The 17,356-nt window shown below is 35.4% G+C and overlaps 1 protein-coding gene across 2 annotated transcripts in view; it reads right to left on the reverse strand.

The window, feature by feature from the left end:
* SPATA5 (spermatogenesis associated 5) overlaps positions 1–17,356 on the reverse strand; it is a 323,645-nt gene that overhangs the window by 204,686 nt on the left and 101,603 nt on the right. For both annotated transcript variants that reach the window (XM_043486957.1, XM_043486963.1), the window contains exons 12-14: positions 15,296–15,349; positions 13,504–13,583; positions 1,265–1,391 (exon numbers count right to left, since the gene is read on the reverse strand). In XM_043486957.1, the coding sequence (XP_043342892.1) occupies positions 1,265–1,391; positions 13,504–13,583; positions 15,296–15,349 (261 nt within the window). The remainder of the gene's footprint in view (positions 1–1,264; positions 1,392–13,503; positions 13,584–15,295; positions 15,350–17,356) is intronic.

Genomic DNA, 17,356 nt, shown 5'->3' on the forward strand with positions numbered 1-17,356 from the left:
AAGGAGGAAAAAGTTTATAAGGCCATGTACATGAGGCAATAACATTAACAAAAGCTGAGAAACTGGTTGATGCCCTGGGAGTAAACTTTTACTCTCAATTTAGATCCTTGTTAAAAAAATTATACACTAAGTATAAATTAGGCACTTAAAATTTAAGTGAACTCATTTGTTAAAACATGACTTGGGGGAAAAATAGAGGTAGCAATCAGTTCAGTTCAGTCGCTCAGTCATTTCTGATTCTTTGCGACCCCATGAACTGCAGCACACTAGGCCTCCCTGTCCATCACCAACTCCCGGAGTTTACCCAAATTCATGTCCACTGAGTTGGTGATGCCATCAAACCATTTCATCCTCTGTCGTCCCCTTCAACTCCTGCCCTCAATCCTTCCCAGCATCAGGATCTTTTCAAATGAGTCAGCTCTTCACATCAGCTGCTGCTGCTGCTGCTAAGTCGCTTCAGTCGTGTCCAACTCTGTGCGATCCCATAGACGGCAGCCCACCAGGCTCCGCTGTCCCTGGGATTCTCCAGGCAAGAACACTGGAGTGGGTTGCCATTTCCTTGTCCAATGCATGAAAGTGAAAAGTGAAAGTGAAGTTGCTCAGTCGTGTCCGACTCTTCGCAACTCCATGGACTGCAGCCTACCAGGCTCCTCCGTCCATGGGATTTTTCAGATAAGAGTACTGGAGTGGGTTGCCAGTGCCTTCTCTGTTACATCAGCCAGATAGTATTGATTTTGCACCTATATAGCTTAATTTATTGGTATAGTCTAAGTAACTTCTTAAGAGAAATAAAACCCATTATCATTTTGATTCTAATTACTCTGAGAGCAATTGCTAGGTCAGGAGTTCTAAAAACTGTTGAAAATAACAAGTCTAACTAGTTAGTGAATATCCAGAATTTTATCTTAACATGAATGAAAATATTAAAAAAAACTTCTCAAAATAAATCAGATGAAACACAAAACGAATTTCAGAACTTCAATACCACAGGGAACTATACTGAAAGTTTAATGCAACAATGAGGGAGGGGAAATTCAAGGGATAATAAAATAGTTTCATTAATACCAAACCATAAGTAATAAAAACATAAACAAAACTTTTTCTCTGTTCTCTTCATTTCCTTTAGTTTAAGATCTTTTAGTATCCTCTACATGACAAACTGATTAAAAAGCAGTTTGACAGAAAAAAAAAAAAAAAAGAATCTAATATAATCAAATGATCCAGTTCTTGATTATACAATGTACACACTGCCTTCTTTCCTTACCTTGTCTATCCTATCTGGACGATTGGTAGCTGCCAAGATTGTCACGTTCTTTAACTGTTCAATGCCATCCATTTCCGTCAAGAGCTGAGCCAAGACACGATCAGCTACATTCCCAGCACCTGAAGAACTGATTTTTTAAAATACAGTTTTAAAAATCTGTTTACCTATTCCCAAACATTCGACTATTTTAAAAAGACTGTATATTCTGCACCAAGAAACACTATGTCTTTTTCAAATTATAAAACTTATGCTTCAGAATTCTTTACTTGTTGAATTATCATATTCAAGAACTAACTAGATTGAAATAATTTCTTTTCTTCCATCATCAACCATGATTATTTTCTGCCCAATAATGCTAAAAAAGCATCAAATATAAAAGATCTGGGAAGATATAAGATTATTTTTTAAAGGTTCATCAAATACATAATTACTTAACTGATATTTACATTTTATATGGCAATTAAACTGACAAGAATTGGGAATAAACAAATGAGTAAGATACAGATTCAATCTCACATGAAGTTCAGAGCTTACATGAGACAGAAAACTCCTTACAAACGTATAACAAATGGGGTATTTTTGACCTATCTTGATATTTTCATAAATATTAAGAGTATATTTAAACATATCAGCAGACAAGGAGTCACCACAATACACATATCTGGAGAGATAGGCAAAAAAGAGCATTTTATTTTGTTGCTTTTGTTCATGTCCTAGGTCAATTACAAAGCTACTCCTGGACAAACTATACTTTAATCTCATTTCCTTTGATCACAAAAAAATTACTGAATATCTATTCTTAAGAAGTAAACCCAACAGGTCTTAATAGTGAACAAAATCCTGATCTTACACAATCAAGGCCTCAAAATAACAATTCTCATTAGCACCAGCTGGAATTTACTAAAATCTGTTCAGAACTGAGAAATACACAATAAACCTCTGGGTGGACAATTATAGAGTGAAACAACACTGTAAACGTATTAAATGTATAAATTCAATCAGATGCTGTTCAGAGTGGCTGAGGAGGTGAAGAGGGAAAGAGGGTAGAAAACCACACTCCATACTCTTGTCTTAGCATGACAGTAAGTACACCTTAGTGTTCATACAATCATCACATAATATATTTAGTAATAAAGTAATCAGGATCTCTAAACAGAAGAATTTAGATCTCAGCATGCATTACAAGTTCCAAAACTTGACACACAGGAGAACAGCCTCTAATTCACACTAATCAAACACATGAGGTTGTTATATAAATCATTACTATCAATTAAATTAAATGGTTGGTTCTTCCAGGTTATTATATAAATTACACTGTCAATTTATTAAATGGTCTTTCCCAATGCCAAAAAAGTTTGCGAGCAAGCAAGGAGAATCTGAGAAGCCAGTGAGATCTGTTTTAGTTAGCACTAATTCCTGCAAGTAAACAATTGGCAGGTGTATGAATTTGCTGACCTGATTCTACTTAAGAATAAACTTAGAACATTTTGAATAAATGGATTACCTATCCTTCCAAAAATGCTCCATGATAAAACTTTTCCAAGTGTTAGATAGGATAATTGCTAGCAAAAGTTCTAGGGCTCCTGCATGATGACTACAAGCATATAAATATTTAAGAATGCCAACTGATTACATCCGAGGCCTATAATTGTATCTACTTTGTAATACCACTTGTTGTGGTACTACAAGGTGCTATGGAAGGTCACAGGATCAAGTCTTGGGAGAGTCAAGTGAGCTGTCCAGAGGAAATGGTTTCTAACCTACAACCTAAAAAAAAATGAGTGGGGACCAGAGAGTCAAAAAACAGAGGGAAGAGAGAGAACACTGAAAATGGAAACCACTTCAGAAGAGCACAGCATAGCAGTAATATAAAAATGTAAAAGATCAGCAGAGAAAGATAAACCAAGGGTGTATGACAAAGGCTTTATTATCCAAATTACTGAGTTTGGATTTTAACCTGAAGTGGATAGGAAGTTTCAAGTAGAGACATGACAAGATCAGATTTATGTTTCTGAGGACCACAGTAGCCACAATATAGAAAACAGGTTACAACTGAGCAGTGAAAGTCGCTTAGTGGTGTCCGACTCTTTGTGGACTCTATATACTATATAGTATATACTATATAGTCCATGGAATTCCCTAGGCCAGAACACTGGAGTGGGAAGCCTATCCCTTCTCCAGTGGATGTTCCTGACCCGGGAATCAAACCAGGGTCTCCTGAATTGCAGGCAGATTCTTTACCAACTGAGCAATCAGGGTAGTCCCAACTGGGCAGTAATGAATAAGAATTTTAGAAGTCTTAACTCCCTCCTAACAAGTAAAAAGCTCTATAAATGGAAAAATTAACAATTCTTTTTAGATTCTTCAGAAATGTGAGACCCGGGTATCCTAATCTGTTCAGGCTGCTATAACAAAACACCACAGACTAGGTGGTTTATAAACAACAGAACTGCATTTATCACACTCTGGAGGCTGGTAAATCTAAGATCAAGAGGCCGCATGGTCAGGTAAGAACTCCTCCTCTGGCTGGTACTGACACCTCCTCACTCTGTGCTCACTTACCACTACACTACTAAAGGCCTACTTGCCACAGTTCCTTTTACCCAGTAAACCATGTCTATCAAGAGAAAAACTATAAGGCAGAATAAAAGGCAAACCAACACAGCTAGAAAGAAACTGAGCTAGCATCAGAACCAGAGAATTAGCAAGAATGCTGGAACTATCAGACCAGTAATTTTTTAAAACTATGACTAATATGCTAACGGCTCTAGTGGATAAAGTAGACGACATGCAATAAAAGGGCAACATAAGCAGAGAAATGGAAATTCTAAGGCTCAAAGAGAAATGCTGAGATATAACACTGTAACAGAAAAAAGGAATTTCCTTTTTGGGTTCATTGGTAGATTACACAGGGCTGAGGAAATAATCTCTGTTTAAGTCAACAGAAACATTCAAAATGGAAAAGCAAAGAGAAAACCGGACTAAAGAAAACAGTGGGAAAAAAAAAAAAAACACAACAGAAAAGAATATCCAAGAACTGTGGACAACAAAATATGTAATATACGTGTATCTAAAATACAAAAAAGAGAAGACAGAGTAGAACATATTTGAAGCCATAATGACTGAGAATTTCCCCAAATTAATGTCTGACACCAAAATCCAAGATCAAGGAATATAAAAAATCAATAATGCCCTGAATATTCCAGCTGACCACTACAGGATATCTATGCTGTCACAGTATGGTCAATACTCAGTTTGACCCTAATAGTAAATAAATTACTTTAGATTAACAACATATCCTATAAAAGCAGATAAGACATATATTAATATAATGAGTTATCTTCCCCAGCTGTCTGAGAGCTGTGTAAGCTACATGTGCTCTGAATAACTGCAGCTTTGTATAAACTGTTAATACAGAGAATGACATAAAAGTATGTATTTTTTCATTTTGCCATGATTTCCCAGTAAAAATTCCAAGCTAACATAGGCATTACATTACATTTGTATAGTTTTGCTCATTACACTTCTATAGTTTTGACTCAATTTACCCTCTACAAAAAGCAATTTTTTTAAGGAAAATTTTCACAATCTTGGCCCTCCCTATGCTGCTGTTATAAACATAATCCAATAAAAGGAAAATAAGGAAAATTAACACATGCAAGTTCAAACATTTTTCTGACAACAAGCTAAAAACTGAAGCAGAAAAAATGCTTATAAACGTGTCATTTTCTTAAGTGCCATAGATCTAGAAATGTTGACAAGGAAAACTAAAATTTTACAGTGATTGTAATAAATGATTATATAATATAAAGTTTTACAGATGACTCCAGTAAAATCTGCACTGATCAGTACTTATTGGGAAGGTTGCTTTGAATTTGGGAAAGAGCTAAGATATGATACTCAGTGAATCTTCCCTCGTAGCTCAGTCGGTAAAAAATCGGCCTGCAATGTAGGAGACCCGGGTTTGATCCCTGGGTTGGGAAGATCTCCTGAAGAAAATGGCAACCCACTCCAGTATTCTTGCCTGGAGAATCCCATGGACAGAGGAGTCTGGCAGGCTACAGTCCACGTGGTCGCAAGAGTTGGACATGACTTAACAACTAAACCACGATGATACTCAGTAAGCTTGGGTTCAATTGCCAGGTTTACCACTTTTCTTTTTGTGTAATGTTGTACAAGAGATACTTCTCTGAGCCTCAGTTGTCTCAATCAAACATGGAAAGACCCATAGCATCCTCAAAATTAAATAAAATGTATAAAAGGTCTAGCATAATAGTGCAAAGAAAGGATCAATAGATAATTATAATTCTTATAACTATTATTACCACTGTACCTTGGTTACTGGTAATGTGTATAACCTATTACAAGCTATTTTAACCAATTAAACTGAAAAAGGAATGTGTGGCACATAAATGTTACTGAAATAAAACATGAACATGATGTATGATTCAAGATCTTCAGAAGTTAAAACAGGTCAGCAGATATATATTGTCAGTTCCCTACTTAGCTTTACTTAAAACATAATAGAAAGTATCAAACTTCCTTAAACTTTTCCATGAAAACCACCAACATAATGCTAAGGTAAAAACTCAACTGCTTTTCAGCCTTTTGGCTAAGATTAAGTTTAAGATAAAAACTACTCCTCTTAAGCCCTTCGTAACGATGCCCAAAACAGTGAGCCTAATAAATAGACTACTAAGAAACACTTTTTTTATACAAGCTGTATTAGAAGGAAATTACTATAACTGGTAATGAGACTTCTTTACATTTTAGTCTTAACTATATACTAGCTGTTCAAATGCAGTGAGTTTGGCTCCTCAGAGTCCTCAAGGCAAAATATATTTTGAATAGCAAAAATTTCCAGATAAGGAGATCTTTATACTGCTCAGATATTTTAAAATGACTTTTTTAAAATAGGCAAACCTTCTAAAATAGAAAAAAACCAATATACTGTAAGACTGCTCAGATGCAGAATTGCTTGGCTCAAGAAACTGAATGAAAAGAAAATCTCCACGTCCTTGGTTTCTTAGATCTATACCAAAAGAAGTTCTCGTCATCTGTTACTTCTATCCTCTTTTTCAGTCTTCTAAATGAATCTTTTTTTTTTTGTGGGGGTGGGGGGTGGGGGGATGTAGGGGGTAGGTGGATACTGATTCAGGATCTTTATTTATAATGCTCTAAATGTGATTACAGACACACAGGATTTGGAACCCAATGACTTGAATGCATGAGAAAAGACTCAGTTTGATTCCCCTACACTAAGTGTGACTGAATGACCTTCCGGCAGAATATAATATGGTGATCTCTCTACAAAATTAATTAGTATACCAAGGACGTCCATAGTCGTTCAAAATGTTTTCTCACTGTAGTTAAGTATCTGTGTTGTTATCCTCTGTTAGATTTGAATACCGTTGCTATCAGCTACATTGAAAAGAACATTTATTGTTTCTGTACCCTTAGCACAACTGGCAAAGTTTTCTGAGTCCAGACTCACTTTTAGAGTTACTGTGTACAAAAACTATTGAATTTTTTGAGAAAAACACATCAGTCAGCACTTCGTTAATTTTTTTTGGAGCTCTCTGACAAGTGAATGTATTCCATAGCTTACAAATAATTTTTTATAATAAAGATGATGATGCTTCTATGAAAATAATGCAAGTGACAAAACTCCAAAAGACTGTCTCGGTGTTAAATTTTAAAGTAAAATTAGTTCATAAATGACACTAACACATGGTGAAATCAGATTCTGCTAACAACCAGCTGATTGAACCTAATCTCTAGTTTCTGTAAGCCTACATTTCCTTATTCAAAAACTAAATGTCTGGGTGCTTCTCTGTTAGATACTGTGCTGGACACCTGAGGTAGGAGGATAAAGATGTTACTGTTCCCTTGAGGGTGTCATAATTATTGGCCTATATGAATAAGGGAATTAAATTAGATAGCATACAAGTCCTTCTAGTTTCAAAATTCTGTTAGTCTCTGTTGGTAACAGAGAACACCTAAGTTATTTAATTCATTCATTTCAATAAAAGTATTAGCAATTCAGGAAGGTATTGATACCTCTAATAGAATGCCTCTAAACAGAAAGGTATAATACTGGTCCAATTTGTTATCTGTAGAGAAACTGGGAGCTATAATTAATGCTGAAGATGAGGTGAAGGGAATTCTTTGGATTCTCATTTCCCATGCTGCCTTTGCCCTTTATTTCCACAGATCATTGAGAACTAGCTGGAGAATAGCATAGTGAAAATGTTTTATGGACTGAGAAATATTCTTGGCTGACTTTCAAAGCTGCAGTAGGAAACAAAATCCATAAAACTGACATCCTAGGAAATCAAAACCAACTTCAAGTTTAAGAATAAATGTGTAATCACTAACATAATGAAATGATTTTAAAACTTTATTATCTGCTAGAGATAAAGGCAACACAACAATGGAAAAAAATGTTCAGCTACAGAAAGTACTAAAATTAGACTTTTCCAATAGATTAATTTTCTTTTCCCTTCAGAAGTCAAGCCCCTTTCCCAAATTACCCCCCTTCAAAAGTCACAGTGCCATGCACTAAAGAGACTTTATAACATCTTAAAACAGGTCAGGAAACTATAGCCACAGTCTAAATCTGGCAGCCAACTGTTTTTCATTTGATTACATATTCTCTGTAGCTCCTTTTGCATGGTAGCAAAAGAGATGAATAGCTCCAATAGAGACTGTATGGCCAAAAAAACCAAAAAACATTTACGAACTAGCCTGTTTCAGAAAACATTGCTAACCCTCATCTTTAAGAAATCTCACCACCATGATGCTAATACTACATTGATTTTATTTTTCAATAGTAAAAATTTCACAAAAATGATATGTATTTCCTTTCAACTCCTTTAGTAAAATAAAATCCCCTATCGTCCCTTCATATGATCTTTAAATTATAGACCAACAGTTGATATATCCAATTTACATTTCAAAATTTTTTTCTAGTATAATTTTCAAGTGTCATAAAGAATCCCAAATGGCAGGCATCTGAATTTGTTTCTTAAAACCTACCTCCTATGGGAGGTAGGTCAATATTAGGTGTGAAAAACACCCAAGGAAGGCTAGCCAGACATATACTGCTCTGAACACAAGCATTACTTATGATAATTTTCTTGGTGCATGCAAAATGCAAGCAAATTTTCATTTTAAAACCAAGATAGCTACAAGAGACTTAACATGTCCTAGAACAACAAGAAATAAGTTCCAATTCCTAGTAAAATGCTGCATTAGGCCATCTCTCCAGGGAAAGTCTTACCTTTAATCCATTCTATAGTACTCAGCCACAATGCTTAGACAAAATGCAAAACACAAAATATTCATAGAAATCTGCTATACTCCATAAAACTCTTATAATAAAAAATCAGTTACACATGTTCCATTTCTTCTTTTACTCTGCTTCTTTCAGCAGTTCTGTTTAATATTAAAAGTTCAACAATGTAAAAACTATGAGGCAATGAAGTATAAATTAGAAAAAAACTGCATACCAGGAAATAGGCAATGAATTTAGCAACTTGAAACAGAGATATACAAAAGTATTTAATAAGTTGTTATTGCTAGAGTTTCTTACATAAAAAATATTCATTAAATATTTAGATACATGATAAGTTTTACCCTGATATGAACATACTTTTTCTATCCCAAATCCTGATAGTCTAAAGGCAGTAGTATTATCATCCAACGAGCACTAAATTAGAGGACATGAGCTCTAGCCTTGTCTAGGCCACAGAGGAGTTATGCGCCTCTTCTCTTAAATTCTAGGGGCTTCTATTCCTTCTAAAAAAAGACTGTACTAGATGATTTCTAAGAATTTTCTCAGCTACAAAATTTTATGATTTTATGAAATTTTACATACCACCATGTGCATGCAGGCGTGCTCAGTAATGTCAGACTCTTTGTGAACCCATGGACTACATACAGCCTGCCAGGCTCCTTTGTCCATGGAATTTTCCATACAAGAATACTGGAGTGGGTTGCCATTCCCTCCTCTAGGGATCTTCCCAACCCAGGGATCAAACTCATGTCTACTGTGTCTCCTGCATTTGTAGGCAGATTCTTTACCACTGAGCCACCTGGGAAGCCCAAATACTGCTATAAAATCACATTTAAAAATTTATAACCCACTTTGAAAAGTGTCATTTACAGAATGATGCCTACAAAAATTTCTTCTATAGTGTTCAGTGTCATGAATTCACTGAAGCTACCTGAAATCTGGAAATACTGCAAAAAAGGCTGCCCCATTTCCTGACCATTACTCTAACACTCAGAGCTCTTTTCAAAATGTTACTAAGCCTGGAATTTTCATTTTCAATGAAAGCTGGCTCAGAACTTATTTTTCCCCCTAACCACTCCAAATGGAAATCAATTCAGGATTTTAAGTGCAGAAACAGCTATACAAGAAAACAGTTATGAATATCACAGATTCTCTAATAATTCACAGAATATATCAGTCAGCTTTTAACAGAGCACTTAATCTTTTCATTTTTCCATATATTTAACCATCTCTTTAATACTCTAGTCATAAAACAATATATCAAGTATTTTTATATGGCAGCCTTAGTTTTATAAAACACACCAGATCATCTTCTTTTTCTCCCAAATAATAATGTCTTTCCTCTATTTCTAAAATACAAACTTTTTTCATATTTAAAACTTTTGAAATCAGGATATACCTTGGAGTTGTTGATTTCTCAGTATCATTTCACAGTTCAGGGCTGCATTTTTCTTCAGTAATGGTATGTAAAATAATGGTATGTCTTACAACTAATAGCAAATTAGATTGCTGAAATGCCATAGTGCCTGTCACCTGTAGAACACTCTAACTTCCCAAATGCTTCAATATCTTCCACTGCATTTCTATCTCTACTACTGTATTTCTATTTATATGGAAATGACCATTGTTACAAGAATATCAATGCAGAAATTATGAGAAACAAGTTTTTTAAGCAATTACTAAATGCCAGGCAGTACATAAAGCACTTTACATGTATTTAATTCCAACAACCTAGAATTTATTACTACTATCTCCATTTTACAAATGAAACTAAAGCTTAAAGAGGTTAAGGTAATTGCTCTAAGTCCTGTTCTCTGTTTTGTCCCCCATGCAAAGCCTATTGCAGAAAGAGTGCTCAATAAACATTTACTTAACAAGTGAATGAATGAATGCTGCAAAGGAGTCTTATATTCACAGGCTCACAAAGAGAAGGTACAATAAATAGAATCTTGAAAGGTTAGTTAATTAACTACTTGGACACGCAATCTTGAGATCTGTGGTGTGACAGTCAAATAAAAAAGTGGCTCAGAGTATCTGCTCTGGAGTCAAAATACGTAAATTCAAATTTCAGCTCTGCTACTTGTGATATATGATGTTGAATAAAGCAGTTATGGATCTACATGCCTAAGTTTTCTCACCTGTAAATTGGAGATGAAAATAGGACCTACTCCTCCTGGGGTCGTGGTGATGATTAAAGGTTGATATAAACAAAAGGCCATAACATTGTGAGTGAAACCCAAACAGAGTGATGCTATTTTTAAGTTAAATAAATAAGATGGGCCGCTGCAGTCAGTGACTCTAACCTTCAGAAATATATTTCTAGTTCTGCTTGAAGTCTGGAGTGACCAGGCAACTAATGCCAGCTGCTGAGGATGATTCAGGATCCAGTGATTAGCTGGAACATCCGAGAAAGAGAAAGCTTTTCTAGGAATCTCTGGATTAGTCTAGTGGCCATTGCCTCAATCAGAGGAGTCTGGGCCAAGAGAACATAGTATATGGGGAAACATCCTATATGTCTTCACCCCTGGGGACAGAACTGACTGATGATTTACTACCCAGAGTGCTCGCCCTTCCCGACTATAATCCTGGAAAAGGTAAAATTTTAAGCTAGCTGGCAGGCAGGGCAGAGTACTGCAGCCAACTGTACAATAACCTGCTTTGTATTAATGCAGGGACCTTTTTGTGATTTTTTTTTTTAATCTGTAAAGCACTTAAAACAGTTTCTAGAATATGGTAAGCAGTAAATAAATGTTCCCCAATATTATTATTCAGTTCAGTTCAGTCACTCAGTCGTGTTCGACTCTTTGTGACCTCATGAATCACAGCACGCCAGGCCTCCCTGTTCATCACAAACTCCCGGAGTCCACCCAAACTCATGTCCATCGAGTCGGTGATGCCATCCAGCCATCTCATCCTCTGTCATCCCCTTCTCCTCCTGCCCCCAATGCCTCCCAGCATCAGGGTCTTTTCCAATGAGTCAGCTCTTCACATGAGGTGGCCAAAGTACTGGAGTTTCAGCTTCAGCATCAGTCCTTCCAATGAACACCCAGGACTGATCACCTTTAGGATGGACTGGTGGATCTCCTTGCAGTCCAAGGGACTCTCAAGAATCTTCTTCAATACCACAGTTCAAAAGCATCAATTTTTCGGTGCTCAGCTTTCTTCACAGTCCAACTCATTAGCTCAGGATAATTCAAATCTCTTCCCTACCTCAGTGCCTGTTCTCCCTACCATATTATCCATCTTCCAAAGAGCCATCCTACTTCAACAGCATTTTCAATTTTCCCAAATATTACAGAGATCATTAAAGCACTTCACAAAGGGAATCTTACAACACTTCTTCCAACTCACAAAACGAAATCAGACAAAAAAATCTTATCCAGAACACCCATAATTTAAATGGGCATACAGAAAATGAGAAGTAAATAACAGGCTGACTTATTTTTCAAGTCCCACAGACACTTAAATGGGGCAGAGAAAAGGAGACAATCATGGTTATAAGTAGACACTTCTGTAAGCATGAAATAAGACACTTTTATAAGCAGAAATCTCTCTTTCTGAAAGCACAAATATTTCTAAAGCTAAGCAAATGGTATGTCTATACTCTATTTACAATGTGCAGGTTGCAACCCTCAGTTTCATGGCTAATTTGAGTAAACTCAAATAGTCAAAATACTTGAATTAACACCCTGGACAGTATGGAGTAGCATATATTATAATTCATGGCTCAATTTGTTAAACATCTTATGTGTAGAAATATAAATCATGATAAGAAGAAAGTTTTCTTAGGCACTATCTTTTTTGGATTAGTCATATGAGTTTGATCTAAATGTTATCATAGAAAAAAAAATGAAAGCAATGCATAAAATTATAGAGAAAATTAATAGTTTATATAATTAAAAAATTTTCCTGTTTTCCTATGTTTTCTATTTCTTTAATAAAGTCTAAACCTGGTTTAGTATTTGGGGAATTTTATACTTTGCTATCTATCAACAGATGTGTTTTCCAATTTCTAGAAACTGTGTCCAATTCAAACGGCTAACGAACAAAAACATATGTGTCGAGATTTTGTTTGTTTTAGTTTTCAGGTAATAGCACTCTTAACTAGACAAAACAATAACTTTCTAGGCAATGTTGGCTCATTATACAACTACAGGGAAAAAACAGTTGAGAACAGAATATCATTCTATGAAATTCTTATGGCTATAAAAACCAAACTGATTAAGACTTAATATAGCTAAAGTACAACTGAAATTCTCTATTTGGACTATTAACATTACATTTCATAGTCAGCCTTATCTTTATTTTCAAAGCGTCAACTAACTTGACCAAAATTTTTCTGAGCAAAGGAAACTACACAGAATCTATTTGAATGAGTCACTAAGGAAGGACTCACAATATGATGAAGACGATTAGAGAAAATAATATCTAGAAGCTGCAAATTATTAACATCTCTAACACATATGCCAATTCCTACTGAGCCAAAGCGCCTACAAACCAGGTTATTCCTACCAAGTAACTTGTCTGGTTTCTCACACTAGTATATTTCAAAGGCATTTTATGAGAACTCTGCTATATATTCTACCTACCATCTGGTTCATATTTAACAATGTTTCCCATCCTGTTCCTTTTTAGGCTCCAAAAACAGATGTCTCTGATGGCACATAAATGTGGCAGATCACCCTAATTCAGCAAACTTCTCTGGCTTCTTATTCTTCCCTTGCATCAAGGTGAACTTAAGTTATTTGTGACCTTTTGTTTCATCTCACTTCAGAAGTAATAAAGTAGTAATATGAAATAATTTTAAGTATGTAAGAAAAAACCATGTGAGTTGAAAGTTTTCTTGTATTAATAATATTAATAAACAAAATCTGTATAAAAAGTCCTCTACACTGTAGTTGGTAATACACAGTTACTAGTGGCAGTCTTAGTTATTTCTTACCTGCCCCTTTCAACTGCTAAGGCATCAAGTTCATCAAAGAAAATAATGGAAGGAGCCACAGCTCTTGCCTTCCGGAAGATCTGGTGGAAAGAGTGCCACATTAGCTAAAGATGAGCAAACTTCAGAAAACTCCATTGCTAGTTTTAGTTTGAAAACGGTTAGAACCAAATCAATTATGTACCAGTCAACTAGCTCAATAACTTTGTATACAACCTGTAACAGATGTATTCACACTTCATAATGGATGTAAAATACCTTCTATCATGGTGCTTACTTGCAAACAGACAAGACATCAATACATATTCTTAGAAGTGTTCAGGAGACAATTTGGCTTAAGTAATCAGAAAATATCAGTTAAAATCCCACCTCTGCCACTTAGTAGCTGTGTGATTTCTAGTGGATAACTTTACTTCTCTAAACTTCAAGTTCCATATCTCTAAAATGGAGATTATGATAAATGCCAGCCACAAAAGTTTAAGAACTGAATTTAAAAAGATGGCAACACATTTAGGATAATGCCTGGAACATAGTAACAGCTCAGTAAATGATAGTTATTATTATCTATCATAAACACAAGTTTAAAAGAAAAATAATAATGTGTAAAATCAGCCAAAGTTTAGCATATAAAATACCCATAAACCTAAAAGTCACATGCCTTGCTCATTTCTCTGAAGACTATATGGAAAAACATAGTTAAAACTTGGAAGAGAATAGATTGCATAGACCAGAAGTCAATCAGGCTATCAAAATCAAAGACTGTCTGGACAGCCATGAGGCAATAAGAAGAAATGGGCTAGAAAAAGTCAGTACAGGCAGAAAGAAATTCAAATTTGTGTTACCTGGCACAAATTTGTGTGACCAGGCCCCCATTTTCTGGTCACAATTATGATGACCATAAAAATACAGAACAATTACCAAAACATTAGTATTAAAAAGCACCACCTTTTTCATATTTTAATGAAGAAGGGTGCTATCATTATCAGTTAATATTTTATATGATCACCATCATCTATATTTCAAGGAGAAAAAAGAAACAAAAAGTAACTTAAAACTTTTTCTCACATGCAAAACAAAGTATTCCAATCTTTAATACTCTTGGTTGGTATCCACATATTTCATAAATGGAGATAATCCATTCCACTGCTATTTATGTATTTTTGCCCTTGAACAGCATCTGGGAAGATACATGATGCCCATGTGAGGCAGGCCAGCCGTTGTTTAGGACACCAAAACTTATGGTCAAACTGCTATAGTTTACCCCACTTCAGTGCCTTGATTTTGCATGAATTTCCCAATTGCGCAGCTTCAGCAATATGAAGTAATCAGTAGGCCAATCACTAACTTTAAAATTTAAGAGAGAGAAGGGGGATGCATTTTCTAAATCACTAGTCAAAGGTAAAGTAAATAAAATAAGGAGAGTACATTGAAATTTTCATATACTAATAAGCTTATCTGATTTAAAGGACTACCTGGTTTAAAGGATTTAAGTCTCATTTTAACATCATGTGTTAGTTGTTAGCTAAAAACATATCCCTTTTTTTAATGGGATGCTGATAGTTGTTAAAAAATATATGTGCTAAAACTAGAGGCTAGAAATATTATGATGTTTAAAAACAAAGACTATGTATTGTAGATAACCAAAATTAATTTAAAAATATTTGCCTGAATAAAAAAATATACCACTAGAATTTAGATTTGGAAACTGTAAACCTGTAACCCCACACAAAATGGAAACTAGAGGACAGAACTGTGGTTATCCTATGCAGAGTTCCACTTTAAGGCATAATCTTACCTCTCTAACTGCTCTTTCAGATTCACCAACATACTTGTTCATTAATTCAGGCCCCTGCATGAAAAGAAAACAACTGTTCAGCATCTTTATAAATCTAGTCACATGATTATGTCTAATAAAAGAGAAAATATACACATAAAAGAAAAAGAGGAAAAAAACAAAAATCTGCTTTTCATTAAATTAGTTCCTCTTGCATGCTTATTTTTACTGGGTGTTATTTATGCTTCAAAAATTAAAGCCATTCTGTATTCTAAAAACTGCACATCAGTATACAGTGTCTGTGACTAAACATGATAGTTAAACATCTTATTCATCATCCACCTACACATCCATCCATATTTTTACTATGTATCAAACATGGTGCTAGGCACTGAAGACAGAACAGTCTAGTACTAGATCAGCAGGGCTCTCTGACAAGAAGCAAGATCTCAGGGCTATTCTTTTTATGACTCTATGATAATTCTCGAAAAGAGGAATGGGAATCATGTAATCAGTGACATCTGAGTGTTTCCAATATAAATGCTGCTCTCCAGCTCCTTGCTCTCATTTCACTTGGCCATGTAGACACTGACTCTACGGATCTGCAGGGCCAAATGAGCTCTTCTCAGCCACTCTTCGAGTCAAAGCAGATAATTTCTATAGACAAAATCTTAGGACCACCAACACTGCTAACCGTCACTCAAAGTATCACACTGGGACAATGACAATGACCCTTGTTACCCTCCAAAGTGTCTATTCACTCAGCCTCTGTCTATATCTCCCTTCAGATATCTGCTACTAGGCACTTCATCCAGATGATGATAAATCTCCTTTCTCTTCTGTGTTCAGCTGTTTCAGAAGGGATAAGAAGAATGAAAGGTGTGGGCTTCCAGTAATAAAATTCTACCAACTTTTACTAACTGACCATCAACAGAAGAATCCTCATAAAAGCACCTGGACTCCCAGTGATTATACTGCTTATCTCTGATTCAGAGATGCACTTTTTTTCAACATTCAACATTTCTGAACAGTAAGACTTTTCTTTCTTAAGTACCTAAAATATTATATTAATATATAGTATGAAATGGTAGGCTTTCTTTTTTAATCACACATCTATCTACTTTCTCATGCTATAGAATCATCATATCACAAGAAGCCATGGTATTAAATAATAATAATAATGATAATACTGTCCTGAGAACCACAACTATTCCCTTCAGATTTGGTATAAAGTTTGTCCAACAAATGCCAGATGTCTTTCTCGGCTATGCAAACTTTATCTCATTGTTCTTTCCAGCATTTGGCTTCTATTGATACCTGTCCTGACACAACTCCAGATACAGCATGTGTGCTTTTCTCTCTACACATGCTTGTGCACTTGCACACACATGCACGTGCACACACACACATCTTATTTTGAACAAGATTCATGTTCTAGCCCATTCAAATTATGGGTCTTGATAATTTAGGTTAGGTAACTAGACACTGACTCGAGTATTTCCTAAACAATTTACACAACTCACATAAAAATCAGACTGACTGAAGCACATAGAGATTCCCTAGCAGAATGTCAACTAATGCTATAAATTGGTATGGGTAATACTTAGCTTCAGTTAAGACACCATATTACAAAGAAAATTACTGGTATGGCATGGCAAGTATTAGGACTGAAGCATGATTAGCTGCCACTCAAACACAGAAAAGGAGCCACTTAAGAGTCAAGGATGCTCCCAGAAAAAGCAATATTTCAGGTGAGTCTATAGTTGACTTGTCACCCTCAAAAATATGAAATACATCAAGTGTGCTAAGTCACTTCAGTCACGTCCTACTCTGTGAGACCCCCATGGACTGTAGCCTGCCAGACTCCTCTGTTCACAGGATTCTCTAGGCAAGAATAGTGGACTTGGTTGCCATCAAGACCCAGAAATAAATCCAAAAGGTTTGTGGTGAGCTATATTAGATGCTATTATATGCACTTTAACTGCAGAAGAACTCTTACTGTGTTAACTCAAGAGTTCATTGACTTTTCAGTTATACACACGACTTGAGTTTGAACTGATCTAAGAGTTCAGAACAGGTAGA

This window comes from Cervus canadensis, chromosome 1 (assembly GCF_019320065.1).
Source record: "Cervus canadensis isolate Bull #8, Minnesota chromosome 1, ASM1932006v1, whole genome shotgun sequence".
NCBI classification, from domain to species: Eukaryota; Metazoa; Chordata; class Mammalia; order Artiodactyla; family Cervidae; genus Cervus; species Cervus canadensis.